At 56.4% G+C, this 24,647-nt stretch overlaps 8 protein-coding genes across 8 annotated transcripts; 5 read left to right on the forward strand and 3 right to left on the reverse strand.

Moving 5' to 3' along the window:
* Positions 1-811: 811 nt before the first annotated feature.
* PUNSTDRAFT_82764 (bacterial alpha-L-rhamnosidase domain-containing protein) lies at positions 812-3,238 on the forward strand. Its single transcript, XM_007380661.1, has 5 exons — positions 812-1,475; positions 1,526-1,555; positions 1,610-2,001; positions 2,061-2,207; positions 2,263-3,238. The coding sequence occupies exons 1-5, from the start codon at positions 911-913 to the stop codon at positions 3,172-3,174; spliced, it is 2,046 nt and encodes a 681-aa protein (XP_007380723.1). The 5' UTR covers positions 812-910; the 3' UTR covers positions 3,175-3,238.
* Positions 3,239-3,380: 142 nt separating this feature from the next.
* PUNSTDRAFT_25082 (uncharacterized protein) lies at positions 3,381-3,773 on the forward strand (the record flags this gene model as incomplete). The annotated part of the gene is made up of 1 exon (XM_007380662.1): positions 3,381-3,773. A coding segment is annotated over one exon (393 nt), but the record flags the coding sequence as incomplete, so codon positions are not given.
* Positions 3,774-4,908: 1,135 nt separating this feature from the next.
* On the forward strand, positions 4,909-6,298 carry PUNSTDRAFT_98263 (uncharacterized protein). Its single transcript, XM_007380663.1, has 8 exons — positions 4,909-4,993; positions 5,050-5,262; positions 5,319-5,383; positions 5,448-5,549; positions 5,607-5,752; positions 5,806-5,848; positions 5,910-6,168; positions 6,227-6,298. The coding sequence occupies exons 1-7, from the start codon at positions 4,936-4,938 to the stop codon at positions 5,937-5,939; spliced, it is 657 nt and encodes a 218-aa protein (XP_007380725.1). The 5' UTR covers positions 4,909-4,935; the 3' UTR covers positions 5,940-6,168; positions 6,227-6,298.
* Positions 6,299-9,890: 3,592 nt separating this feature from the next.
* On the forward strand, positions 9,891-10,181 carry PUNSTDRAFT_29687 (uncharacterized protein; the record flags this gene model as incomplete). The annotated part of the gene is made up of 1 exon (XM_007380664.1): positions 9,891-10,181. A coding segment is annotated over one exon (291 nt), but the record flags the coding sequence as incomplete, so codon positions are not given.
* A 2,074-nt stretch (positions 10,182-12,255) lies between these two features.
* Positions 12,256-13,189, reverse strand: PUNSTDRAFT_118711 (uncharacterized protein). The gene is made up of 3 exons (XM_007380665.1): positions 12,848-13,189; positions 12,560-12,790; positions 12,256-12,501 (listed from the first exon to the last, which is right to left on the reverse strand). Exons 2-3 carry the CDS (start codon positions 12,698-12,700, stop codon positions 12,418-12,420), a joined length of 225 nt encoding a protein of 74 aa, XP_007380727.1. The 5' UTR covers positions 12,701-12,790; positions 12,848-13,189; the 3' UTR covers positions 12,256-12,417.
* Positions 13,190-13,676: 487 nt separating this feature from the next.
* On the reverse strand, positions 13,677-14,051 carry PUNSTDRAFT_131379 (uncharacterized protein; the record flags this gene model as incomplete). The annotated part of the gene is made up of 3 exons (XM_007380666.1): positions 13,677-13,812; positions 13,880-13,951; positions 14,008-14,051. 3 exons carry the CDS (start codon positions 14,049-14,051, stop codon positions 13,677-13,679), a joined length of 252 nt encoding a protein of 83 aa, XP_007380728.1.
* A 698-nt stretch (positions 14,052-14,749) lies between these two features.
* On the forward strand, positions 14,750-21,301 carry PUNSTDRAFT_124674 (heat shock protein 70). Its single transcript, XM_007380667.1, has 7 exons — positions 14,750-14,844; positions 14,902-14,966; positions 15,022-15,220; positions 15,276-16,670; positions 16,726-17,657; positions 17,711-20,777; positions 20,862-21,301. The coding sequence occupies exons 1-5, from the start codon at positions 14,803-14,805 to the stop codon at positions 17,347-17,349; spliced, it is 2,325 nt and encodes a 774-aa protein (XP_007380729.1). The 5' UTR covers positions 14,750-14,802; the 3' UTR covers positions 17,350-17,657; positions 17,711-20,777; positions 20,862-21,301.
* Positions 21,302-22,123: 822 nt separating this feature from the next.
* On the reverse strand, positions 22,124-23,409 carry PUNSTDRAFT_124676 (uncharacterized protein). Its single transcript, XM_007380668.1, has 3 exons — positions 23,287-23,409; positions 22,686-23,207; positions 22,124-22,628 (listed from the first exon to the last, which is right to left on the reverse strand). Exons 1-3 carry the CDS (start codon positions 23,330-23,332, stop codon positions 22,408-22,410), a joined length of 789 nt encoding a protein of 262 aa, XP_007380730.1. The 5' UTR covers positions 23,333-23,409; the 3' UTR covers positions 22,124-22,407.
* Positions 23,410-24,647: the final 1,238 nt, after the last annotated feature.

A 24,647-nucleotide genomic window follows, 5' to 3' on the forward strand; every position in this document is an offset into this window, starting at 1 on the left:
GTCGTTGAACGTAGTTCTGGGGTACGAGAAAGAAGCAGAGCAGCAATAAGAGATGAACCATCTGGAGAAGAACAAACATAAACCCTGCAGTGGCTGATTCACTTACGCATCAAGGATCGACAGAGGCGCTGATAAAACCATCGCTGCGGGCCTATGCAATCTCGCACTTGCAGTATGAGCGGTGGCCACCACGTCCGTTGCGGTCCTATGAATGTATGAGAAGGCCAAAGATACCATATCCTGTGCAGTTTCGTCGGGCCCCGGCTGTTTCAGATAGCAGATGGATCCCAGGACGTAGCATTGCATACTCGCGTGAACTGTACACGTCGGTTGGGGCCCGCCCTGGGACTGATGTTCACATTCATTCAGTCCGGCGCCATGTCCATATGCGTGCGCAGTGTTATGGTGACGCGATAGGCTGCCACGCCTCAGGCCTCAGGCCTCAGGGAAGTGATAATCCAAGAGAAGTGCCGAGAGGGTGATGATGAGATCCCGGCCGCCAGTCATCAGCTGAGCCACGTCGAGGCGATATCTGCGTCTGCTTGGCCAAGCGCCGGCCCGGTTTGCACGAGATCATAGCGGTACAGAAGACGATCCGCTGAGAACGTTAGCATCTCAATTGGAGAACATTTGAGACGGGTAGCAACCAGAAGGCGGGAACTACGAGGTAAAGGTGGTCACGAGCAGGTCACGAGCTCGATCGCGAACGGCGAGGCGCGTTGCCCGGCAACGTCCGTGGTCTCATGTTCTGAGTTCATGACCACAACGTTTATCACGGCGCCATTCTCCACTCATTCTCCACAGTCCAGACGATCGAACGTCCCCTCAATCCATCATGCTCTTGGGCTTCGCAGCTTCGCCTCCAATGCATAAATGCAGATGAAAAACAAGATGTGGACCGATAAACAGGATGCCCTCTTCGCTGTGTCTTCGGCTTACTGTGTTCCTCGCGGCCTCTGTCGCTACGTTCGCCATACCCTATGACGAGTATATCTTGGCTCCTTCCAGTCGCACGTTGCACCCAGTATCTGTACGGAAGGTTAACGGTACCGTCATCCACGCGGAAAGCATCACCGGCCCCAGCCACGGTAAAGCGACGTTCAAGGGGTCATCGGCAGTGACCTTCGACTATGGCAAGAACATCGCCGGGGTTGTCTCACTCAACGTTGGCGATATATCCGACGAACACCAATTCATTGGTATCACGTTCTCCGAGAGCTCCCTCTGGATTTCGGGTGAAGGCAGCGATGCCACGGCCGACGGCGGGATCGACGAGACGCTGTGGATCCAGCCCAAGAAACCAGGAACGTATACTGTTCCGAGGCAGAACGAAAGGGGGGCGTTTAGGTACCTCAGTTTGGTGCACAACACCACCGGAAGCTTGGAGGTGACGCAGGTGACGACTCATTTCACCGCTATGCCGCACTACGCGGAGGACAAGCTGAGGGATTACACCGGTTACTTTCACTCCAACGGTACGGGCTCTCATACTAGATCTCGGAGATCCTTACTAATCAAAATATAGACGAACTTTTGAATCGGATTTGGTATGCTGGTAAGCCTGCCTCCGTTGTTCCCACCCGCATTCCTCTCTGATTTTCGCCGGCAGGGGCCTACACAAACCAACTGTGCACGATCGATCCGAAGCATGGCGATGCCCTCATATACCTCGGGATCATTAACGGCACGGAGCCAGGAGACTCAGTCGGCGCTCTCCCATGGTGGTTGAACTATACGATCACCAATGGCACGTCGGCGCTCGTGGATGGCGCTAAGCGCGACAGACTCGTGTGGGCAGGCGACATGTCCATCGCCGTTCCTGGCATCGTCACTTCCACCAATGACCTGATATCCGTCCAAAATTCCTTGAACTCCCTCTTCGCCATACAAAACAAGACCAGTGGACAGCTACCATACGCAGGCCAGCCGTTTTTCACTGAGCTCTCGCATACGTACCACTTGTACACGTTGATCGGTGTTGCCGACTACTACCTCTACTCGGTGAGTTGAGAACCGTTATTCGCTCTTGAAGCCGTATCGAACACTCATTCGTTTTATAGGATGACATCGATTACCTTCAGAGCATGTGGGACGGCATCAAGCTCGCCATGAACTTCGCTCTGGGTTTCATCGACGACAGCGGCTTGATGAACGTGACTTCGCCTCATGACTGGCTTCGGTTTGGCATGGGCGGGCACAATATCGAGGTACCATTTCAGATTATGCCAAGGCTTGACGCGTGAAATCTGATGAAATTCGTAGGCCAACGCAATCCTCTACCACACCCTGAATCAAGTTTCAGTCCTGGCCGATGCTCTTAACGAAACCGACCTCCTCGCCTCGTGGGCCCAGACTGCAGCCACCATCAAATCGTCCGCCAACGAGCTCCTCTGGGATGCCTCCGCCGGCATGTATCGCGACAACGAGACAACGACCCTACACCCTCAAGACGGGAACGCATGGGCGGTCGTCTCGAATTTGACCCTGAACGATACCCAAACCGCCTCCATCAGCTCGAACCTCGTGCAGAGATGGACGCCATATGGCGCTCCCGCTCTCGAGGCTGCTGACGCTATCTCGCCCTTCATCTCCGGCTTCGAGCTGCAAGCCCATATCCTATCCGGGAATGCTAGTGCCGCGCTCGACCTCATGCGTCTCGAGTGGGGCTTCATGCTCGACGATCCGCGCATGACGAACAGCACTTTCATCGAGGGGTACTCGAGCACCGGCGAGTTGCATTATGCTCCTTATACGAACGATCCACGCATCAGCTTCGCGCATGGGTGGTCTACCGGGCCAACGTCGACGTTGACCTTCATGGTGGCCGGTATCCAGTTGACGAGCGCCGGAGGACGGACGTGGTTGATCAAGCCTACCCTTGGCGACCTGACGAGGGCGGAGGCGGGGTTCAAGACCAGCCTAGGCAGTTTCAGCGTCAACAACGCGAAGGATGCCAAGACCGGCTCCTTCCAGGTTGCGTTCGAGACGCCGAAGGGTACGAATGGGGCGTTGAGCGTTGAGTACCCGGATTGCGATGGGACGTTGGTGTTGTCTCGGGCGGGCAAGAAACACGCGGTGCTGCATGTGAAGCAGGATGACGCTCCGCAAGGACGGATCGAGGTCGATGGTTTGGAGGGAGGCCATTGGACGGCCCGATTCACTTGCTCTCGATAGTTTTCGTGTTCATTCTGGGCCAGCGTCGTCGAATATTGGGTAGAGTACAAGTGCATGCGAAAGACGCGCGCGACATGGCTTGCTCCATCTTCAGTCAGACTTGCAATCACCGACTACCACCAATCTGCGTCTGACTGTACACCTATAGTCCACCAGTGCTCTCAACTTGAACCTGCGAACAGGAGATGTCGACTATCCAGCCTTCCGTTTCGAGGCGGGTATCACTTCGATTCCTTCCCTCTCCGCCCTCCGAACCAACCGATACCCTCGTTCTCACCGCTGGCGTTCTTCCACCTTCAACGTCTCGCAACTTCTTCGTCGACTTTCGACCCTTTTCCGACGATCCATCGAAGTGCGAGTGGGCATTTGCAGGGTACAAGATCCGGCCCGAAGCCGATAAGTCTCGATGGATCCACCTGATTGATTCGCGTGGCGCAGATTGGGAGGGAGAAGATGGAAGAGAGGACTCAGGGATATTTGAGACGCTGCCCAATGGCGACGATTTGGAACGTGGCGAGATGCTCGACCCGGCTTCGGGAAAAATCCGACCATACGAGGAAGTGTGGAGGGACGACCCGTTACCCAGCGACGTTGAAGTCCTGGTCGCACTCACGGAGGACGAAGGTGGGGTGAATGGTATGGTGGTGCGCATTGGCGAGTGGATACAGGGGGTTCTGCGAACATCGCCGGACGAGGTCGTCGCCAGCCGGCAGCATCAGACTGCCAGTGGGTGGACTCTAGAAGCAAGCTACGGACAGCACAACGCAATACCTGGAGACGCGCTGCAGGGACGCCAAGAAGGGGACAGGCTAGTTCACAAAGGACGGACCTGGGCCATTGCGTTGAACTATATCCACCGAGGATGAAAGATAATGGTCGCCGTTGAACTTGTCCGATCCACACCTGCCTCCTTCAACCGCAGGCCATGAATGCCCGACAACCTTTCCCCACTACATACTCCTTCGTGGCTCACGCGTAGTTCATCTGGATGCGCCCGCGTCGGACTACCTTCTTCGTTCAGTGCTCGTCCTCAGACATTCTCCCCGAGCCCTCATTATGTGCCCTCCGCGACGCGCCATCTACCACATGGACGTCGTCACTGGCACAACTCACTTCGTATCCACCTTCGCTATGATCCAATGAATTGACCCATAACACTTCACGAACCGTTCCCCGGAGATCACCAGCGGTTTTTCCGAGACATGATGACCTCGCGAACGCTCTGCCGACCTATCCCGTCTCCTCACGTACGACTCGCCGAATCGCGTGCTTTCTGCTGATTCGTGACATCATACCGGAACCGGACGTTGTCCTGGACGGGGTGGTACGTTGTTCAGGCACTTTCTCGGAATGCGACTTGGACATCCCGTGCAACATTCCCGCCTCCGCAAGTCTTCTCTCGGGCGAAGTCTCGACGCCATGACTACCCCAAAACCTTTTCACCTGTTAGCGACCGGGCCTTGAACATATTGCCTCGGATTACGCGTACTTCTCAGCCATTCCGAGCATCCGAGATTTTGAGGCAATAACGCTCTACCCCATTCATCCCCGTCTATCATTCGTCATCCGACTCGCAGTTTCGTATGCGCCGGCGCGTTCGCTCTTTCCGCGAGACAACTGTCGGTCTCGAGGGTGCTTCGCTAATCGAATGGGACCAGGGCACGAGACTCCCTCCTCCAACTAAACCCGCGTATAAAGACACGGCAAGGGAACACCCTACCACACATCGACCTTGTCCAAGCCCGCGCCCCGCTCCCAATCATGAAGGTCTCGACGCTCATCGGATTCGTTGCGCTTGCGCAAGCAGCCTCGGCTCACTGTAAGCGTTCTACGGCGCCTTGTACTCCGACATGCATGCTGATTCCACCTCATCAGATATCTTCACGACCCTTATCGCCGGCTCGACGACTTCGGAAGCCGCCGTTCGTGAACCCGTGAACAACAGTCCCATCACCTCTGCGACGGACCCGAACCTGGTCTGCAACATCCACACCGCTGCCACCTCCACGGTCAGCGTCCCTGCTGGATCTACCATTGGCTTCAAGCTCGACAACACGCTCTACCACCTTGGGCCCGCTGCTATCTATCGTGATTTTATACCTTCTCACCGAACTAGAGCTTCACTGTGGCTGACATATGCGTAGTCGGACAGGTTCCTAGCGGCGAGACTGCTGCCACCTGGGACGGGACAGGCGCCCATTGGTTCAAGGTAGGCTGACTCATGGACTCATAATCACATCGACCGCCTCTCTCACACAATCGTATCTTCTCAGATTGCGGAATGGGGCGCAACGTACTCGCAGTCCTTCAGCTTCAGCGACTATAACCTGAGCCAACTTACTACTACGATCCCCAGTGATGTTCCTCCTGGAGACGTACGCACATTGCACGCTGTTGGCCTTGATCACACTCTCATCGTTCCTGTATTCTAGTACCTCGTCCACGTTGAGCAGATCGCACTTCACGTCGTCGACGCTCCGCAGTGGTATGTCTCCTGTGCCCAGATCACCATCACTGGCGGCGGCTCCGCAAATCCGAGCAAGGTGTCGATCCCCGGCGCTTATTCCGCGAACGACCCGTACGTTGCAATTCTCTAGGGTGAAGAATGCAATCACTAACAGGCACTCGCAGCGGCCTTACCGTGGACATTTACACAAACCCGACGAGCTACACGGTATGACGTTGTTCATGCACGCGGTGTTAGGACGTCCTGACAAGTACATGATATATTCCAGGTTCCCGGACCCGCTCCGTTCACCGGATAGGCACGTCATTATATTGGAGTTACTCCTATCAGGACAGCCTATGCATGTAGTTGGAGTAGCAGGGTCGTTCGCCGTTGTGATACAGATACCGTTTTGCAGGATGAATATCTCGATGTGTTCTGAATGTCCCGAGTGGTGTCGTATTTGGGACTTCAAACAGGGATGTCTGTCTCTACGACGCAGAAGAGAGGGCAGAACATGCCTGGCTTGCATCTGTGCAATATTGCTCGTGAGGATTGGAGATAACCACTTCATGGACAGTACTCACACAGGGCACGAGATAACAGGCACCACAGTCGTGGTCGGAGTTGGTGTAGAGACCACAGCATCGGTGATAGCCTTACAGTTGGCTGGGCAAGCTTCATGAAGTTTGCATCTGCAGTATGTATCAGTACTAAAAATCGTGTTCAAGCAGAAGAACTACGTACGGCGCACATTGACGCTCTTCCAGATACTCCAATGTTGGGGCTGATCTGGGGGTGCGGGTAATTCAAACCATGTAAGTACCCTCCGTGACAAAGTTTGAAAGTGCACACAAACCGGCCCAAGGAAGACACGAGGAGGATGAGGATGGCTGATCTCAACATTGAAGAAGCGCTTTCGGATGGTTCTCAAGGGAACAGTGCCCGACGGGGGCCCGTTTATAAGATACCTTATTTGTATTCGTTTCAGCAATCATACTACGCACATCAGCGGTGAGATGGCATGCGAAAGTCGGTTTGACAATACGCAGCTATTTGTCGACTTCAGACGTTCCGGTGTATGCGGGTTGTCTCATTGCGCTGAGACATCAGGCTAGACCGCGGGAAGAGGCTATGAATCGGAGCTGCTGCCGGGCGGGGAACCATTGACCGATTGACCGACCTGGAGTACCCTCGCGAGTGGTTGTCGTTTCTCGCTTTGGGATAAGCGATCAAATGAGGGGAACGCCGAGACCTGGTTTCCGCCTGTTTTCTGGTCAAATATTAGTAACACATTTGACCTAGATACCTGGCTCGCAAACCGGAGAAATCTAAGAATAGCAAAACCATTGCTGCGAATGCGATCTGTGTGTCGATAATACACACGACAACTGCCGCAGTAATTTCGTACTAATAGATATCCGATGCCGGGTTTGGGTTTCCCTGGTAGAGTATAACATCGCATGCTAACGTAAAGCAGCTCTTAAATTCGTGGAAGACTGTGCTTTGTCTGAACTCCTGAAAAACTGTTATCACTACCATACGGCAAGTCTTCATATGAAATGGTCTTTCCGGCTTTGACTTCCACCATGATACAACAGTTGTCGACGTTCAAACTGCCGGCTGTGCCTGAAAGTTAGGTGATTGGGTGCGACAAGCAGCGCGGTAGACAATCATCGTCTGGAATCTAACACCTCAATGTGGAAGATGAGTGGATACTCGCCCAGAATATGGAAGCCTGAACCGCTTGCTCTGGCATGCATGCTCCGGCCGACAGCGCATGGAGCCTGAGCAGTTTGTTGAGCGTAAGAGTCAAACGCAAAACAGCTGTCATGAAATCCGATCGGGCCAACGACGACGTGAAATCAGCACTACATTGTTCTGATTTAACACATGAGGTTTGAAGTGACGCACTGCTCTGATGGTGACTATTCTATGGCCTGCTATTAAACGGCCGGCTGTAAGGCCGAGTTATTGTGTAGTCGAAGTAACTGTTATGCCACTCTCGCGTTAAGCCTGATTTGAGAGAATAACAGGGACCTTGGTTTAGTCTGGTATAGTGAAGAGCACGGGACACTGCGTTTCAGTTGTATATTGAACTTTTTTCAACTCATCAAACCACGGCCAATTTCGTCGCGTCACTGTCCAAGCCTCTGCACCGCCTTAGCACACACAATACTACTGGTAGCTTTAGTGGAGCTAACGCCGTCTATTACTAACCGGCCTCATGCTAAAGTATAGGCTCGATGGGTCGACAAAACTATGGGCAAATCCGTCCTGCAACACAGCTGAGGGCATCTATCAGTTTATTGATTCATCGAGAAACGCGGTCAACGTACGGCGAGCACCCGCCTACTGTTGCTTTATAGGAAGAACAGTGGTCGTAGGAGGAAGAATGCAGCCTGGTATGCATTCGCCAGCCGGAGTTTGACACCTAAGATAGGTATGATAAGGCTTGTGATCAGGACAAGTTATTCCTGTCGAGAAATATCAATACCGCTGCTCACTCTGTGGGGCAAGACCCGGTGGGGGAAATTATCCCTGCATGCAACCTGTCGATAGCACTCGTATTAGACGCGGACCAGTGGGTGCCTGTTCAACCATCCAACATACGATGTGACGAAGCTGGCTATGGCGACAAATACGGTGAATCGCTTCATTTTGCGCGCCGGAGAGGATCAGGTTCTGGTTTCAACTGGTGCGCTTTTTTGTGATTTATATCGGTACCACGAGTGAGCTAATTTTAAACTCCTCCGAGCAGTTTGCTATCTCGGTTGTCAACTACCGACATCTTTCTCGTGTCATCCAGATTGCAGAAGCCCTAAACGTGCCTGAGTGCGTCCCACATCAGTCTTCGGCGGCCCGGAAATATACAGGTCGCGGCATTGACGATCATCAACTCATTGACACCCGGCCGAGGGCGCTTCAGCGCCGAATTTCGGCCATGAGATACTATCATTCCCACACTTGCTGGACACCCGGGGATTCTGGACACTCGAATCTTTTGCGTCCTCCCGTAGGATTCCTGAGCTCAAACTGGTGTAGATATGTTGTATCACACCTGATCTACTGTGCCGCGTTGAGAGCACGGAAATCAGTTGGGGAAAAGTAGCACGGTGAGCCTGGCAAGTCCCAGAATCATGCTACGCCGCCGGTAATCACACTGTTCCTGCTTTTGTAACTATGCCTTGTACATATTACCTCTCAGAGTACATTGCTTGATGTATCAGTGAGTGCAGACTGCAATAAAATTGGAGGTTAGGGTGTTTCCGGGACAGAAAGCCGGGTCTCAAGACATGCGCGGGAGCAGACAGGACGTGCATTCCTTCATCGTGTTTCTCCCGCCGACTTCGGAGAACCCGTCGCTCTCATGGGTTCCCAACCACAGCAGTCTCGTTCCCAGCCCCTGACGCCAAGAACACGTCTTCGTATTGCCGTCACCGAAGTACAACAAGGCATACGAGGTGTCCGTGCTGCATCCCGCCTGTACGACGTGCCTCGCAGCACCATCAGTGCACGCGCTCAAGGACTACACCAAGACCGCGTTACGGCCCATCAAGGCCAAATGACGTTGACAGAAGCACAGGAGGAAGTGCTAGCTGACTGGTGTCAGTATCTCGCACTGACTGCGCATCCTCTCACACGCCGCACAATTGCACCCAAGGTCAAGGCCCTCTCTGGTCGCAACATTGGGAAAGATTGGGTGTACGCCTTTCTCCGACGTCACCCCGAGCTCACAACTTCGAAGACAGCTGGATTGGACCCCAGCCGGGCCCGCGCCTTCAATCACCTGAACGTCACCGACTACTTCATGAAACTCACCAAGATCATTGAAGAGTACGACATCCCCTGGGAGAACATCTGGAATATGGACGAGAAGGGGTTTCAGATGGGCGGAGGGAGAAAGAACCGGGGAATAAAGTACATTGTATCCCGTCATGCGCGGGCTCGATATCGTCAGTCCAATGCCAACCTTGAGTTGGTCACAGTCATCGAGGCCATCTGTGCAAATGGACTGATGATGCCACCTGGAATAATATTCCAAGGCCGTCGTCTACGAAAGTCATGGTATCCGCAGGATGGTACTGAGGTTTGGTATGTGATGTTATGCTGATCAGCCTATCACCAAGTCAATTGAAGCCATTACAGCATTAGTGTCTCGCCGAATGGATGGACAGATGACCATCTTGGCCTTGAGTGGTTCAAGAAGGTCTTTGTCCCATTTGCGCAGGCCCATAATCCGTCAGGAAAGAAGATTCTTGTCATTTGGGATGGGCACGGCTCACATGAGACACATGCAATCTGCGAGTATGCATACCAGCACGGAATTCTGTTATTCTGTCTTCCTTCAAAGACAACGCACAAACTTCAGCCCTTGGATGTAGGTCTTTTTGGACCACTTCAGCGCGAATGGGCCAATACATGCGACGACATGGCCGCCGTTGGCATATCAGTCACGAAAGATAACTTCGTCGAGACCTACCTCCGAGTTCGCGGACACACACTCAAGCACGAGACTATTCTTGCAGCATTCAAGAAAACTGGTATCCGTCCTTTGGATCAATCAGTATTTACAGTACAAGACTATGCCCCAAGCTGGGCAACATCCATCCGGCCACACTTCCCATCATCATATCCATATGTGCCGTCAGACGAAGGCGAAGACGAAGATGTTGACGAAAACGAAGATTCCGATCTTGACGAAGACGAAGATGAGGACCTCAATGCAGCTCCCGACATCGGTGTCGATGAAGCGACCGGCATTGGTGTCGATGCAGCTCCCAGTGTCGGTGTCGATGAAGCGGCCGGTGTCGGTGTCGATGAAGCGGCCGGTGTCGGGGTCGATGAGGCGGCAGGCGTCGGGGTCGATGAGGCGGCAGGCGATACTGACATGGATGGCTTGGGGGAGTCCGGAGCTTTGTTGCAAAGGCCGTCGCGAGTTGCAACGCGGTCTGTCACCCGTACGCGAAGTCTCTCAGCCTGGTCATCACGAGTAGACCTCTGGAAAGAGATTGAGCGGCTCCGAGAGGAACGAGACTCACAGCGAGTACGTGCGGAGAAAGCCGAATGCCATGCAATTTTGATGGGGCAGGAGAACTTGCAGCTTCGACGGCAATTGGAGGAACGGCGGACAAAGCGGGGGCGGAAGAGAGGCAGAGAGCTGAAGACACAGGCACGCTGCCTGACGACCGAGGAGGCAATGCAGGCGATCCGAGCTGAAGAAGAAGAGCAGAGAGATCAGCATGAAGAATTGGAAAGGAGACGAGCTGAGCGGGAGGCAAACAAAGCAAGACGAGAGGAAGAGAAAAGACGGAAGAAAGAGGCGGCAATGCAACGGAAAACTCAGCAGGCCATCAATAGGATGGCCAGAGATGCTGAAAAACGACGAAAGGCCGAAGAACGGGCGATGAAGAAGGCGGAGAAGGCTTTGAAGAGCACATCCCGACGACAGGACAGGATGAAAAGGCTGAAGCGCCGACTGGAGGAAATGGATAAGGAGAACTCACCTAGTTTTGATTCTTCCATAGATCCGAGGCTGCGTAGTGGTAGCGACGAGCTTGGGGTAGCCAGAGCCCTCCTGGACTTGGGCAAGTAAATTTCGGGGTAATGAGGGTTATGCTGCCTCAGGAACCCATGAATTCATCGCAAAGTCGGCAGGATAGCGTGTTGGGAATGTTGTAATGTTGATATTTTGCATACATATGGTATATCGCGTCGCAGTTGTCCGGTCGTCATCGCTGGTCGTCGAGGCGAAGGCGCGGGAGCCGTGGGAAACATGTCCAGCATCTGGCGAACTGTTGATTTCCTGACATGCTCTCGCGCTCCTCGTTTCATGAGACCAAGAGCTCGCATAACATCCAAATTTTTATTGTATACTACAGACAAGACTCCGTGCTATCAGACAAAAAAAGAATGAAGGTGAACGGGTAGACGGAACGTGTGCAATCGTGCACTTAAGCTTAAGTGTCCAGGATCTATCGGCATGATAGTATGCCAGGAACCATGACATTCAAAACTCATGGGATTTCACGTATTGATGATACATTTGCGAAAGGTTTCGTAAGCGCGCTTAGCAAATTTCCGGGCATACATGCTTCGTACATCTGCGAGTGGCTGAATAGTCAAACACAGAGTATGCAGCGGTCGTGACGTACGTGAAATCGCACTGGCGGGGCTTTGGAGCACCGGCGTTCGCGAGGGGCGCCGCCGTGATCACAGGTTCAGGGACTGGGTTTGCTGCTACCCTACACACATAATTCTCTCAGCACACACATTCGAAGCCGGAGAGGCGGACGCACGCAAGGACCAAAGCCGCCATGGCGATCAGACTCGTAAGCTTGGACATGTCGCTTGTTTGACAACTTCGACGGGCCGTGATGAAGGCGTGAGCGAGCGATGCCAACGCATACCACCGGATCCTTATATGCTACGTACGACATCTGAGAATGAATGACTTCCGGCTCGCCGTATGGAATAAACAATGATCGCGCAGTTCAGGCATGCATGCGCCATCAGGTCGCAGTGCGGTATCCCAGGAGAGCGTGAGCGGATCCATGCATGCCGGGCTTTGACTCTGAGATCCGCAGAAGATGCATCGCATTTTGTCGCAAGGGGTGAAAATGATAGTCGGCACGATTTGCATTGAGGCGCGGTTGCGCCCGGAAGCGGGAAGCGACTATGGAGAAGACGATAATAGGCACGGGCGCGGCGACTTTTGGCCGTGCGTTATTGTACCATCCTGTAGCAGGGCTCGTGGAGGTGTTACTCTAGCAACGCCGCTCACTCCTCATTCAACACTACGGGAAATGTGCGATACGGAGGCTCGTCACAATGCTCACAGCGCCACCGTACAATACTGGGGGCATATGCGAGCCGTACAGCTATAGATACACGGCGTGAGTCCGTGCGACTCCAATGGCATAACAAATGAGCACGTACTTGTTGCACGGTAGCTCGCGCTCGTCCAAGATGACGGTCGCAGTGGGCGTGATGACCGGTGGTGCCGTTGTGGACGCGGTAGGGGGCAGAGTAATCGGACCGATAATGCAATAGTCGGGGCACACGAAGCCAGGTGTGCATCTGTGTGCTGATGGATGAGGCATACAACGCAAACAGCCTTGGAGTAGTCTTTACTTAGCGCAATCCCGCTTCTCAGGGTGAGCCAACGCGCTGAACATGGTGTGAGACATTCTCCGAGACATAACGGTGTACGGAACAAGGACGTACGCAATGACGAGGGCGGCGAGAGTGATCAAAGTCGTGAGCTTGAGCATGTCGTGCAACGTTCCTGTGTAAGGCTGGAAAACGGCTTTGGCACAGTGGACGCCCACGTCCCGTATATATTTATACTCGCACGCGTTCGCTTGCATGCTGTCGAGGATTTGGACTATTATTGGACAATAAGCGCGCAGTTCAGGCACCCCCCATCTAACACCAATGTGTCTCCGGCTTGGAGGACCTGTCCATCAGCCAGCGCGAAATGGACGCAATTGTCGAGATGACTCCGTATCAAACCCACAGAACGCGCCCGTTCATGGCAGACTCTTCATCAGATACGGCGCGCAATCCTGTGTAGAGCGAAAGGACCGTGAGACGGTTCCGGGCCCTGGAAAGCACCTTCGTTAGACGCGTGGGAGGAAAAACTGCAGAGAAAGAACTGAGCATACGATTTCTAGCCCGGCGCTCGGCCTCTTGAAAAAGCGATATTTCGAGCAAGTTCAGCTGAAGCTTGACGCGCCGCGAAAGGTTGGCGATCAGGGCACGCGGGATGAAACAGATCTTATCATCCGCTTTTGATCCGTGCCCCTTGTTGGTTCCCTCGCTGTCCACGTTAGACTGAGAACCATGAGAACAGATCAGTCGTCCGGAGGTTTATCATCATTTATTAAAAGATCAAGCGAGCCCCTTGGTTCCAAAAATAGTACTTCGGGCCGCATCCAGAGTAAGTACTTGCTCGGGGAACGCGACAAACAAGTCATGGTACTCGCTCGGGAGGAACGCTCGTTATAATCCAGCGTTACTGCCTGAATGTCCTAGCATACAGAGCGAGCGCCCGTCAAGCATTGGTGCTCGTCGCCGACGCCGAGCAGAGGAACGTGCACGTTGGGAAGATCGTCTTCGTGGTGCAGCTCGTCGAATGCGCGGCAGCGTCAACGGAGCATGATTCGGTCGTGGTGGGCGCGGTGTTACAGCTGAAGATGTCGAAGGCGTCGTCAGCAGAAGTGATGCTAAGGAAACGAGCAAAGGACCACAGCTTACGGGGGACATGTGACGGTTGGACTGGCGCTGGGCGCGGTGGTGAGGTCCGGAGCGTCCACAGCATAGGCGGTTCTGCGAAGGTCTAGTTGAGTCCAGCGCAGGGGAAGCGTATGAGGATAATAGCGCACAGAACGGCCGTGCCAAGGAGGACAGTGTACAGAAGCTTGAACATGGTATACGTTCGATAGTCGAAGGAACGACTGAGTAGAGGCTTATCTTCTGTATGCGTGAATATTGGCTGGATGAGGCTGTAGCTGTCATATTCAAGCATGAGAAACGCGCGTCCGTAGTGCCGAGATCACGATGTCCATTTTATATATGGGTGTGCGTCCACCGGGTACAGTAGCATAAGGTCCGTTCCAATGTAGGAGCAATTGGTCTAGCGCTGAATCGGCGATCTTCAGTTCCGGGCTTGAATCGTATCAGTTCACAGATTGTGGATCGTACGAGACTCGGTACGAAGTCTTGAAGCGCCTCTTCCCGAATATTGAGATCGGCAAGCATTCAACGTAGGTAACATTTCATCCGTGCTCTAGCCCCATTGATCGCAGAAATAGCCAAGGTTGGTCGAAGCAGGATATGTTCAGGAGCTCCGAGTCCTCGTTGGCGAACTGAACAAGCTGCCTCCCACAGGAATCTTGCTGGCGTTCCTCCCGTTCCAGCTGACATCCACGACCACGACGTGACGGAGATCTCCAGTGCGTCGAGGATCCTCGTGTATGCAGATGGCCGTCGCGATACACGCTCCAACAACGAGGACAGACCGGTGGTCGCCCGGTGAGGAAGTCGCGAGAAGGCAGTCGAAGGTGGTGGAAAGATTTCGAGTTTGCGGTGCAAAACGCGCCGTTGCCTCTCAAATTTGGGCCAAGTCCTGATCACATCCCCTCCCTCTCCGCACACCTCCCTCATCCCAGATCTAAGCCATGGCCGTTGTAGGAGTCGACTTTGGTACTTTGCATAGCAAGGTACGTCGCGATGTCGAGGATACGAGCAAGATCGTAAAGCTGATTTACATTTCATAGATCGGTGTCGCAAGACATCGTGGTATCGACATAATCACCAATGAAACCTCAAATCGCCAAACACCGTGCGTATAGCCGCGTCTTCAGGACTGGGACGTAAACTGATCGCAACACCTACAGTTCGTTGGTTGCTTTTGGCCCCAAGCAGCGCGCCTTAGGCGAAGCCGCGAAGACGCAAGAGACGTCAAACTTCAAAAACACCGTAGGCTCGCTCAAGCGCCTGATTGGCCGGACGTTGAACGACCCCGAAGTGCAAGAATACGAGAAGAAATTCTTGAATGCCAAGCTCGTCGATGTGAATGGCACGGTCGGTGTGCAGGTGCGTAATGCGTCCAGTCCATACCTCGTTCCGGGCTGACCTTGTTTCCTCCTAGGTCAACTATGTTGGCGAGCCGCACACGTTCTCAGCAACGCAACTCACCGCCATGTACCTCAATAAGCTCAAGGATATCGCGTCCGTGGAGCTCAAGACGGGCGTGTCCGACATCGTCATTGCCGTCCCCGGCTGGTTCACTGAGATCCAGCGCCGGGCGATGCTTGACGCGGCGGCGATCGCGGGCCTTAACTGCCTTCGGCTGATCAACGACTACGCCGCCGTCGCGCTCGGGTACGGTATCACGAAGGCGGACCTGCCCGAGCCCGAGAATCCGCGGCACGTCGTGTTCGTAGACGTCGGCCACTCGTCGCTCTCCGCCTCCGTCGTCGCCTTCTCCAAGGGCCAACTCGTCGTTAAGGGCACCGGCTTCGACGCCCACCTCGGCGGGCGCGAGATCGACTACGCGCTCGTGCGCCACTTCTCGGAGGAGTTCAAGACCAAGTACAAGATCGACGTCATGTCGAATCCGAAGGCGACGTTCCGCCTTCAGGCCTCGTGCGAGAAACTGAAGAAGATCCTTTCCGCCAATTCGGAAGCGCCGCTCAACGTCGAGTCGATCATGAACGACATTGACGCCACCTCCAAGCTCACCCGGGAGGAGTACGAGGCGCTCATCGGCGAGCTCCTCGACCGCATCCCGGCCCCGATCCAGGCCGCGCTCGACCAGGCCGGTCTCAAGCTCGACGACGTGCACTCGATCGAGCTCATCGGCGGCTCGACCCGCATCCCCGCCGTGCGCGCCAAGATCCAGAGCGTGTTCCCGGGAAAGACGCTCTCGACAACGCTCAACCAGGACGAGGCCGTCGCGCGCGGCGCCACGTTCTCGTGCGCGATGCTCTCCCCCGTCTTCCGCGTGCGCGACTTTGCGATCACCGACATCGCGAACTACTCCGTCAAGATCCAGTGGGAGAAGCAGCCCGGCGACCAGGACGAGGACACCGAGCTCACCGTCTTCGCGCGCGGGCAGACGATCCCGAGCACGAAGGTGCTCACCTTCTACCGTAGTGGACCGTTCGACCTTCAGGCCGTCTACGCCGAGCCCGCAACCCTACCTGGAGGCATCAACCCGTGGATCGGTCAGTTCACGGCGAAGAACCTTGGCCCTGAGCCACCCAAGGACTCTGTCCCGGTTAAGGTCCGCGTGCGCTTGGACAACGATGGCCTCGTCTCGTTCCAGAGCGCGTACCTTGAGGAGCGCACGGAGGTCGAGGAGACGCCGATGGAGGTCGACGGCGAGGGCAACCAGCAGCCGCCGAAGAAGAAGACGAAGGTGACGAAGAAGGACATCCCCATCGTCTCCCAGAACTCGTCGCTGGACAAGAGTATCCTCGACAGCCTAAGGGAGCTCGAGGGTCAGATGCACGAAGCCGACAAGCTCGTCAAGGACACTGAGGTACGTGGCTTGTAGCAGCTTATCGGGAGATATCGTTACTCATGCTCGCATGCAGGATTGCAAGAACGCGCTCGAGGAGTACATCTATGACACCCGCAGCAAGCTCGACGACCGGTACGCCGCCTACGTGCAGCCGCAGGAGAAGGAGGCAATCCTCCCCGCCCTCACTGAGGCCGAGGACTGGCTGTACAGTGAGGAGGGTGAGGACGCGACCAAGTCGGTCTACGTCGAGCGCCTCAACAAGCTCAAGGCGCTCGGCGACCCCGTCGCGGCTCGCTATCGTGAGGCCGAGGCGCGCCCGTCCGCGATCAGCGCGCTCCGAGACACGATCAACACCTACATGAACCAAGCCTCGTCCGGCGATGAAAAGTTCTCGCACATCGAGGAGAAGCACAAGCAGACGGTGATCGAGAAGTGTGCGACGGTGCAGAAGTGGCTCGAGGACAACATCGTCCGCCAGTCGGAGAGGCCGAAGAACGTGAACCCCGTCCTGACAGCAGCAGAGATCTCGAAGAAGCGCGACGAGGTCATCAACGTCGCCATCCCCATTCTCACCAAGCCCAAGCCCAAGCCAAAGGTTGAGCCGACGACCGGTACCGAGACGCCCAAGCAGCCTGAACCAGAGGCGAAGCAGGAGGCGCCCAAGAACGACGGCCCGTCGGAGATGGACATCGACTAAGCTTCGGGTTGTCTCCACACACCTTACTCTCCTCTTGATGACGTGACGTGGTTCGTGTTAGAGTAGATTCAGCTGTAGAAACACCCGATCTTCCTCTCGCTCTCAATGGACCGAGGAACAAACATACAACTTGTACAGCATAATGCATATATTTTTGTTTGCTCAGCATGGTATCAAACACTGCCTCGTACATACAGGGTGCCGTTGTTACAGAACCAACAATTTGGGAGGAGGGACATGAAGGCACTTGTATAACCAAAAAATCCGATCACAAGATGGTTCTGTCGTACATTGATCGCAGGCAAGATCTGGGGCAATGATCAGTAAGACTTCCGATGCGAGGAGAGCGATGCTGGCCTACAGGTCAAGATTGTTGTTCAACGGGACGATGGAGGAGGGTATCTCCGATCATCTCTTAAAGGCGGGCGGTCATAGGTATCCCGACCATACACCGGTGGTGGCAGCGGCGAACGCGGGCGCACCACGTCAGGACGCCGATCATAAGTCGAAGAAGTGCTGTATCCCGCTCTGTCCACGGGCCCATCTCGAGCAGGAGGCGGGTAGTCCCTCGAGTCCCGCGGGCCGGGCACGTACGGTGCGGGCGGCCGATCGTAGTACCCGCCAAGGGGAGAGGCCGCTCTGCGGGGCGGCGGCGGAGGGTAGGACGCCGAGAGCGGGACGGAGTCGCGGCGCGGAGGCGGGTAGTACGGATCCGGGTATGGGTCGTCGCGCATGCGCTTGGCGGGCGGGCGGAGGTCGTCCGCCGAGGGCGTGCGGCGGAGAGGACTTGGGCTGCGCGGACGCACGCGCGAGTATGCTGGCGGGGGAGGTGGCGCGGGATCGGGATAGCGCCGCGGCTCGAGGTCGCGCGGAGGGTATGAGCCGCGTGCGCGGTCGTCCGCCGGGTAAGGGTCCGCCAGGCGCGAGGCCATCGGGTACGCGGCACCGTCATAGGATCGGTGCGAGGGCACGGGTGACGCCGCGCGCCGGTCGTGTTCTTCTTTCGTCTCCCATCCGTTGCTGAGCCGGTGCGCGTCGCGGGAGTAGTATCGCGGCTCCCTGTCGGGAAGCGCAGCTGGCGGAGGAGGAGGCCGGTCGCGATCCCAGTTGTCACGCGCGTCCCACGTCCTTCCTCGAGGTGGAGGATCCGCCCTGAAAGGCGGCTTGTCGTCGTAGTAATCCCGTCGGGCGTCGTAACGCGGGTCGGCGGAGGCGGGGGGATACGCAACGTCGGCGGGGCGATCGTAGAGCCTTGGGGTGGGGTCTCTCCCGCGGTCGTCGATGGGAGGGCGCGAAGCGGGAAGGGGCGGCTCCGGACCTCTCCGCAGGGGTCGATCGACGTCCATGTCGTCTGGCCTCCTGTCATCGTACGGGCGAGGAGGAGGAGGGCGATAGTTCCGGTCCAGGTCATCCCGTGGGTCGCGCGAGTACCTGTAGTCGCCCGGGCGGGAAACAGGTGAAAGGGGCAGCTTCGGCGGGAAGGGGCGATGGTCCTCGCGCGCTAGCGACGCGGCGCGTGGCGGCAGTCCCGAACCACCACCATAGCTGGCGCCTTCGGGAGGGAGCGCACGTCCGTGAGCAGGGGGCGGCGTGCGGTACCCGTCCCGTCGAACACGCTCGTCCAGAGAGGAACGCGGCGGAGAGTGGCGACGCGCTGCTTCGGCCAACAGCTTGCTCGGCGAATCGTCGATCGGCTCGATTTTCGGGCGTCGGTCTGGCAGCGGCGCAGTCTGCCGTGGCGGCTGAGCATCACGAGGAGGAGGAGGCGGTTGCGCCGGGCCAGGCCGCGTGGGCCTTTCGTTCGCGTCTGGAGGCTTTGGGTTGGAAAGACGGTCCAGAAGTGGTGGGCCTGTCGGGCGAGGAGGTCCAGGGTTGCTGAGACGGTCTTGAAGAGGTGTGGTAGACGACGCAGAAGCCGGTATTGGGGGACGTAGGCGGTCACCTAGTGGACGAGGCTGGTTGCGGGGAGGAGACGGTGCGCGCGGAGGAGGCTGGGTCGATCTAGGCTCCAAAACAGGAGGGGCCCGGGAGTCGTTCGCGGAAATGTTACCTGATGTTTGGCGAGACGGAGGCCCGCGATCATCCACGGGAGCAGAAGCAGGCGGAGGTCGACGGTCATCCAGAGCTGTAGCAGAACCAGGCACGGGTCGGCGATCATCGAAAGAGTTAGAGACAGACAACTGGCGGCGTTCCGGCGGAGGTGGGAGAGGGCCACGCGCAGAACCTTTTGGAGACGGCGGCACCGGCGCGCGCTCACGTTCACGTTCACGATCGATGGGCAGCTGTCGGGGGCTAGCAGGGAGCGGGCCACGACCTCTAGTGTCTCTGTCAACCTCATGTTTTCCTGGGGAAGGCGGGACGCGACGATCATCCACGTTCGAGTCAATTCTTGGCCGAGACACATCCCTATCCGCCCCGAAAGGCGGGCGAGCATCGAGCGAAGCGCGAGAACGAGAATCTGGAGGAGGCATACCGCGATCATCCCTTGGATCCTGAGGGCGAGACGTTCCTGATCCCTGGGGCGGAGGTAGCGGAGCCCGGTAGTCCCTATCGCGATCATTCACGCTCGTGTTGGTACTTGCAGAGAGTGGCCTACTGGACGAGGCAGACGACAGTGGAGTAGGATCCGCACGCCTGTCGGGTGCAGAGGGCGGGTATGGATCACGTCTGTCCACGTTCATGAGGTCGTCTTGCGATCTACTAGGCTCCAAACGCCGTGCGAGCGGCGGCGGGGGCGGGCGGCGCGATCGATCGTCGGCGCGTTCCCAAGGCGCGTCTTTGTCGTGATAGTATATCCCTCGGTCTTTGTCTCTGTCCAGATCACGTTCTCTCTCAAATGTGCTTGACCGCGGAACATCGCGCGGGTCTGTGAGACGAGCAGCCGGTTCAGGTCCGGATGCGCCTCGGGGAGGATCAAAGCGCCCGCGACGGTCGTCCACAGGAGGAAGCGGCCCAGGTCGATCGCCAGCGGACGACCAAGCCGAGTCTCTGCCATCGCGCGAAAAGCGGGAGGGCTCATCTCTCTCCCTGTCCCGGTCCCTATCCTTGTCTTGATCTCTGTCTCGAGCGTCTAGCTTTGAGGGGCTATTACCAGGTCCGGGGCGACGCAGCGTTGGAGAGGACATGGTCATATCAGTAGCAGGTCTGTCACGGTCACGGTCACGGTCAGCGTCAGGACGAGAGCCGGTTGAGTCAAAGGTGGGCCTAGTGCGGCCCCCTGACGGTGCCTGGCTAGCAGTGGAGCCAGTGCGAGATCTTTGAAAAGGAAGAGGGTCACGAGCAGAGGAAGAAGTAGAGGAGCCATAAGGAGTGCCGGCGGGGTCGGTCAAGCTGCCGTTGCGGGAGAGAGGCTGTTGTTGTTGCTGTTGACCAGAGCAATTCAATTTTTCCTGGGCATCAGAACGCCGTCTTGGAGTGGCCTGTGAGTCCTGAGGAGGTGACACATCGTCAGCTTTAGTCTACGGCTATAAGGGAATGAGGGAGGGGGGAGGGGGAAAAGGGGGAAGACGCACATTGTTCGAGGTCACCGAGCCAGTCGAGTTCTGAGGTGCAAGCTTTCGAGTACCAGAAACGTCTTTAGCATCCTTGTCATCTCCAGGTCCGGAACGACGGCCGCCATCTGACGAAGTGATAGAGACAGTTGACGCAAGGGAGCCTTCCGGACGCAGAGGAGCACGACGGAAATGCGAGGCGCCACCGTTGTTGTTCCCGTTCCCGTTGCTGGCACCCGTATGCATCGAGGAAGAAAGCGGTCTGTCCCTATCGTCAGGTATCTGTTCGGGGTGGGGTGGTACGTGAGCCGCTCCTGGGATAGACGCTGACGGAGGCTTGCGCGGCCCCAGCCAGACGCCCGCGAGGTGATCAGGCTGCGGTACGGGTTGAAAGAACTCGTGTTGGCCGTTCTTGATGACCGCCTTGAGATTCTCGAGCCTTTCCAGGTCGTTCATTTGCTGCTGCTGTTGGTGCTGTCCGTGGGGGTTCTTCGAGGGAGGATAGTGTTGTTGCTGCTGTTGTTGTTGCTGGGTGATCTGGGGCGAGAAGTAGGGCTGGGGCTGGGACGCAGCGAATGAATTGGGATGCATAGGCTGGTGCTGGTTGAACCCTCCACCACCGCCGGGACCAGAGCCTCCGGCTTGGTAGGACCCGAACGGCGCATACGCCGGCGCCATACCGAAGCCGCCGCCCACGAATCCACCCGCGCCGGGGACGCCGGTGTTGTTGTTGCCGAACGGCTGGTGAGGGTGAGGGTGGAAGTGGGACGCGGGCTCCTCGGTCGTCGTCGGGACGAGGAAGGGCGTGTCGGGGTCGGCGGCGAGCGTCGTCACCGTGCGATCGCGCTGGACTGGGCGGCGCTTTTTGGCTCCCGACTTTTGGCGCCCGGACATCCCGCGGGGCTTGGCCTGGCTGATGAGGATAGTCTGTGGGCGGTCTTATGCGCTGGTGGACGGTTGTTGGTAGTTTGTTTGGACCGGGCTGAACCTTGAGGTCCGCTAATCGATCGTTCCCACAAGCCCGCGCGCGAGGCTGAGGCGGGTCAACGACGGAGAAAATGCAAGAGGAGGGCACGCAAGAGACGGGACGAAGGAACGCAAAGGCGGGTGAGGGTCACGCAGTGTCAGTGTAAGTATACTTGTACCCTCACGCAAAATTAAGCCGAGCGGTCGTAGAGAGAAGTAGAGCCCGAAGGACCGAGATCCGGTACACCGATAACGCTTTCACAGCAAACCGGGAATTACAGGGTTCTAGTGGTTCTGCATTCTGCCTGACGCAAAGAGCGAACCAAATCAGTTTTGCAGGGACTTATAAGCGATGGCGCATCCATTCATAGAATAAGGCGGTGACCCTACAAGGGGAAAGGTGGTACAGGATAGTACGGGACGGAGGGAGTCTTCGACGATACAATGCTTAGTTGGGGTCAGTAGAAAAACGAGGCAACTTCAGTCCGGAGTCAGTAACGCTAAGGATGAGTACGGAATGAGGGAGCAATCAATGAGGGGAAGACGCTAACTCGGGCGAGCAGTAGGCGGTGGCAGGCTTGAAGCAGACAAAAGTCCGCTTTCAGGCCTTCGAGTCCACGAGCTGAACTTGGCCCTTCTCGTCCGAGTCCGTGTATTGCGGCGGCGGAACAGCGATCTCTTCCGCATCCGGGAGGGCGTGTTCGAATACGAGAGTGTATTCAACCTCGTCGTCTTCAGAGTGCGAGCGGCCGCCCTTGAACATGCGAGCGGTGACGATGAGCATGACCCACACCATGCGAAGCAGAACGCCGATGCCGCAACCTACACGACAAGTTGCGTCAGTTAAAATTCAGAAGAATGCTGCGTTCAGATACGAACCGAGGACAAAGGCGACTGCGCGTCCCTCCCAAGGCCCGAGCGTGATCAGCGCCTGATGCACCCTCGTCGCAAACGTCTCCTCCCCACTCCTGTCTGCCGAATACTTCTTCATCTCGACGATCTTGTCGTCCACGTCGATGGGCGCAACGGGTTTGTATATAGCGTACCCGCCGTGAGCCTTCCCGAACGCCTCCTTCCCAGTCTGAATCAGCGGCATGCCGAGCAACTTCCTGAACGAGTTGGAGATCTCGATCGCCTTGGCCTTGGCCTGAGCGCTCTTCGCGTGCATAGCGCAATGCTTTCCCTTGGGCGACGACCCGGTACTGTTCACGTTGTAGATCGGGGGAGCGGAGGAGGAGGCGACGACGGCGCCCATGACGGCGGGTTCGATACGCTGGGGGGGCATCGCGTGCGCGGCGGCATGTCCAAGGCGAAGCAGACCGGCGCCTTTGGTGCTGATAAGCTCCTCGTGCGACTCGACCATGATCACACGAATAGGGCTCGCGTTGACATTGTTCATAGCTACCGCGCAAAAAAAAAACACAACGATCAGCATCATTATCGCGGTACTCCACCGCCTATCTCGAGACGAGCCACTCACCGAGGAAAGCGCCCGCCAACAACACATAGCTTGCAGACAGTTTCATGAGGATATTAGGAGATATAAGATGTGAGTGAAGTACGAGCAGAGAGCAGAGAACGAGAAGGGGGAAGGATGATGGTGGATGACTGAAACTGAGACTATGCGGGGGCCGTGGCGCGAGCAGCGGGGCCAAGGGCTGGTAAGCAGCACTGCCACGCGGAAGATGCCGAATGTGGCGGAGGTTTTCGGGTTCCCCGTTCGCTTCGTTCTCTTATTCGTGAGTAGTTTCATGCTATGTGGACGGGCGCGCAAAAGACAGAACACGGAGATAGCTTGGTGACTTGGACTAGAAGATGACTTGCGACCCGCGATGCGGCGCTGCTGGCGCTGTGCCTGTGCTGTACGAAGCGGTGCCTTGCGTCTCGCCGCCGTCATCTTCTGCCACCCGTACTGCTCGTTAACTATATTATTGTCACACAGGGCTACCGTGCGGTCCGTGGTACAAGGATCTGACTCATTCTGAAGTGAACGACAAGTGCGCTCTCATCCTGAATAAAGCCTGCTAGGTTCCTTGCGATTCATATCGGCACCCCAGCCTGTAGGGTCGTCGTCGATCAGGGTCGCACCGTCATTGACCCCAGAAATCTTGCTGATGGTGCTCGAGCATCTGGTTTTTAATATGTCGCCGTCGTTCACCGCTGTGAACCGGATGCACGGCTACAACGGTTGGCCAATCTTTCGATATCGGGGCGGCCGCGGGCGTTCGGTGAAGTGTGTAGGCTATGTGCCGCACTCGCGTAGCCCTTTCTCTTTCGCCATGCAGTCCTGCGCAAGCGCAGGCATGTGCTGTCATTTTGGGTGCTCTCGATGGCTCGAAGACGAGGGGAGAGGCTCTCAGGGACGCGGTTTGCAGGATCACCATCTCCGTTGGACCAGACGAGGAAGATGCACATGTCACACGGCGTCCTTCAAGTTTCGATGACCTGCTACCTAGCGGCGGAACTCTGGATCGACCTCCCAGTACAAATGACCTCGTGAGCGTGCTCCGCGCGTGCCCTGCCCGAGGGCTGCGTACATCTCTGCGTGAACTCCGTGAGAGGGCAGTTACGTGGAGGCACACCTGGACACGCTCGGTCTCAACGAACGAGCATTGAAAGCTCTAACGCCCCCCCTCTGTCACTTGCCTTTCGGTCTCTACGAGCTCCCACAAATCCGACCTCACACCATGGCAACTCTTTTCCCTCTTTGCGCCTACTATCAGGATCCTCACGCTCACCGGAGCCTGCCAAATACGTGAATACCACGGTCCTGCACTCACTCGTCCGCCTTAGCGAGTTCATCTGGATGAAATAGCGAGCGGGAGGCTAGAGCTCCATCCC

This window comes from Punctularia strigosozonata (assembly GCF_000264995.1).
Source record: "Punctularia strigosozonata HHB-11173 SS5 unplaced genomic scaffold PUNSTscaffold_3, whole genome shotgun sequence".
NCBI classification, from domain to species: domain Eukaryota; kingdom Fungi; phylum Basidiomycota; class Agaricomycetes; order Corticiales; family Punctulariaceae; genus Punctularia; species Punctularia strigosozonata.